Source organism: Merops nubicus, unplaced genomic scaffold (assembly GCF_000691845.1).
Source record: "Merops nubicus isolate BGI_N331 unplaced genomic scaffold, ASM69184v1 scaffold7970, whole genome shotgun sequence".
In the NCBI taxonomy this organism is placed as follows: Eukaryota; Metazoa; Chordata; class Aves; order Coraciiformes; family Meropidae; genus Merops; species Merops nubicus.
In genome coordinates this window covers 1-2,162 of record NW_008583493.1, presented here as the reverse complement: position 1 = coordinate 2,162, position 2,162 = coordinate 1, and the positions used below count along the sequence as shown (strand labels likewise).

Here is a 2,162-nt window from a genome sequence, read left to right as displayed (position 1 = left end):
GAAGGAAAGTCACTAATGAAAGCAAAAACCAGAAACCAAATGTCATATAGTGTCAGATATTCATGACTCAGAATGATTTGTCTCTGCTGGCCACACAAGAGCTGGTTCTCTTTCTCTCCCTTGCCATAATCTGAGCAAGACACTTCATGTTTGCATCTAAAAAAGTTTTGCTGCTGGCCTGCTGAAGAGTGATTATTTTAACACTAAGATCATGGCTGCTTTATCTCTGTCTCCAACAACACTTTTACCAACAGAAGGAAATGATCATCCTCATGTATATTCCTTCTAGGGAGGGAACCATTAGGAAATAGTGTCTAGAATCCAAACAAGCTTGTGATGAGGAAGAAGTTCTTCCCCATGAGAGTGGTGAGACCCTGGGATGGGTTGCCCAGGGAGGGGGTTGAGGCCCCATCCCTGGAGGTCTTTAAGGCCAGGCTGGAGGAGGCTCTGGGCAGCCTGATCTAGTGGGAGGTGTCCCTGCTCATGGCAGAGGGGTTGGAACTGGGGGATCCTTGTGCTCCCTTCCAGCCCTGACAGATTCTGATTCTGTTTTAGCAGAGGACTTAGCAGTGTTGGCTTGATGGTTGGACTGGATGATCTTAAAGGTCTCTTCCAACCTAAAGGATTCTGTGTTGTCTGTGATTCCACTGGTGGTGGTGAGATGCACCTGCTGGATATTTCCAGGGATGCCCCATCCCTGGAAACATTCCAGGTAAGGTTGGACAGGGCTCTGAGCAACCTGCAGGAGGATTGGACTAGATGACCTTCTAAGGTCCCTTCCTACCCAAACCATTTTATGCTTCTATGTTTGTGTTCTGGGACAGTGCTGTGGTCTCTGTAGGACACGACTGACTGTTTCCATCACTCTTATAGCTTTTCTTTCCTAGAAAGGAGAAGAGTGTGCACAGGAGGCTGTGCAGAGAGGGAGACTCACCCGTGGGGTGGCAGGTGATGAGCTTGCTCTGGTTGCCAGTCGGGTGGGACACGAGGCAGGTGGCGTTGGTCACGTTGGTGCTGCAGGCCGTGAAGGTGCTGAGCACGGTCACCGTCCCGTTGTCGTGGCCTTCCTCCCGGGGGGCAGAGCTGCTCTCGGGGGCCCACGAGATGCCAGCGGGAGGCTTCCCTGCCACCGCCTGGCACACGGGGTTCCCGTGCTCGTCGCAGTGCAGGACCAGCCTGGGGGGGGCTGCAAGAGCCTCAGGGGGGGGCAGAGGCATGGAGTTAGTTCCCCACACCGGGCCTAGGGTGGATTTGTCCCCTACCCAAAATGGACACGGTGAAAAGAGGATGTCAGAGCTGCTGTCCCATCACTGCGACATGGGCCAGAGGCACAAGAGCCAAAGTTCACCCTTTGTTTTTCCTTTTGGACAACTCTGCCTCATTTGGGTGAGTTACCACAGCCTGGCACCATTAGAGGAGGTTTCCCTGGACGTTGAGGTGAGGAATTACCCCAAATACAGGCCTGAATTAGACTTTTGTCCTAAGCAGCCACCGTACATCTGGCTTTTGGAGTATTTGAATACCAGCATAAGAGGAAATGGGTCTGTTGCTACTCTCTGGATCAGAACATGCCAGGTTGGGTGGAATTTCTCAGCACCGTGACACGAGGAAGGAGTCACTTACCCAGCACAGTCAGGTGGTAGGTCTCGTGGAAATTCCCCTCTGTTGCTGCTACTTCACAGGTGTAGTTTCCCTCATGGGCTGTTCCCACTTGCCGTATCTCAAGGGCAGGATCCTGATCCGGTGTGGATTTCCAGTTGATGCTGTCATGGCAGTTTGTTCTGTTTGTCCACTTCCTATCAGTCCTGTACCCCAAGGTGCAAGATACTCCAACCTTGGGGCTAATTTTCCATGTTATCAAAGTGATATTTGAACTGGGAGGGCAGGGGAGCACAGAGGTGTCCCCTACTATCACTGACACTCTGTTGTACTCTGGAGGAGAGAAAGAAGGAGAAGGATGTGTGAGAAGGTGCCCCGGGTTGTCAGCCATAGCCTTGGAGTTCTGGTCTGTGGTCCACAGAGGAATGTCTACCCTGTCACACACCTGGGTGAGGCCCTTTCCATGCTCCCCTGCAAACTGTCACCTTATATTACAGCAGTGGATTATGGAGTCAGTGACCTCTCACTGCCTACCCCCTCTGTCGGGGACATGGCCAGTGGCA

At 52.2% G+C, this 2,162-nt stretch overlaps 1 protein-coding gene across 1 annotated transcript in view; it reads right to left on the bottom strand.

Annotated features, from left to right (window-relative positions):
* The window catches only part of LOC103773518 (cell surface glycoprotein CD200 receptor 1-A-like), a gene marked incomplete at its 5' end in the record, with an annotated part of 3,620 nt that extends 1,688 nt beyond the window's left edge, over positions 1-1,932 (bottom strand). Inside the window, 2 exons of the mRNA XM_008940891.1 lie at positions 935-1,186; positions 1,624-1,932. Coding sequence (XP_008939139.1) covers positions 935-1,186; positions 1,624-1,932 — 561 coding nt within the window. The remainder of the gene's footprint in view (positions 1-934; positions 1,187-1,623) is intronic.
* Between the last annotated feature and the right edge of the window lie 230 nt (positions 1,933-2,162).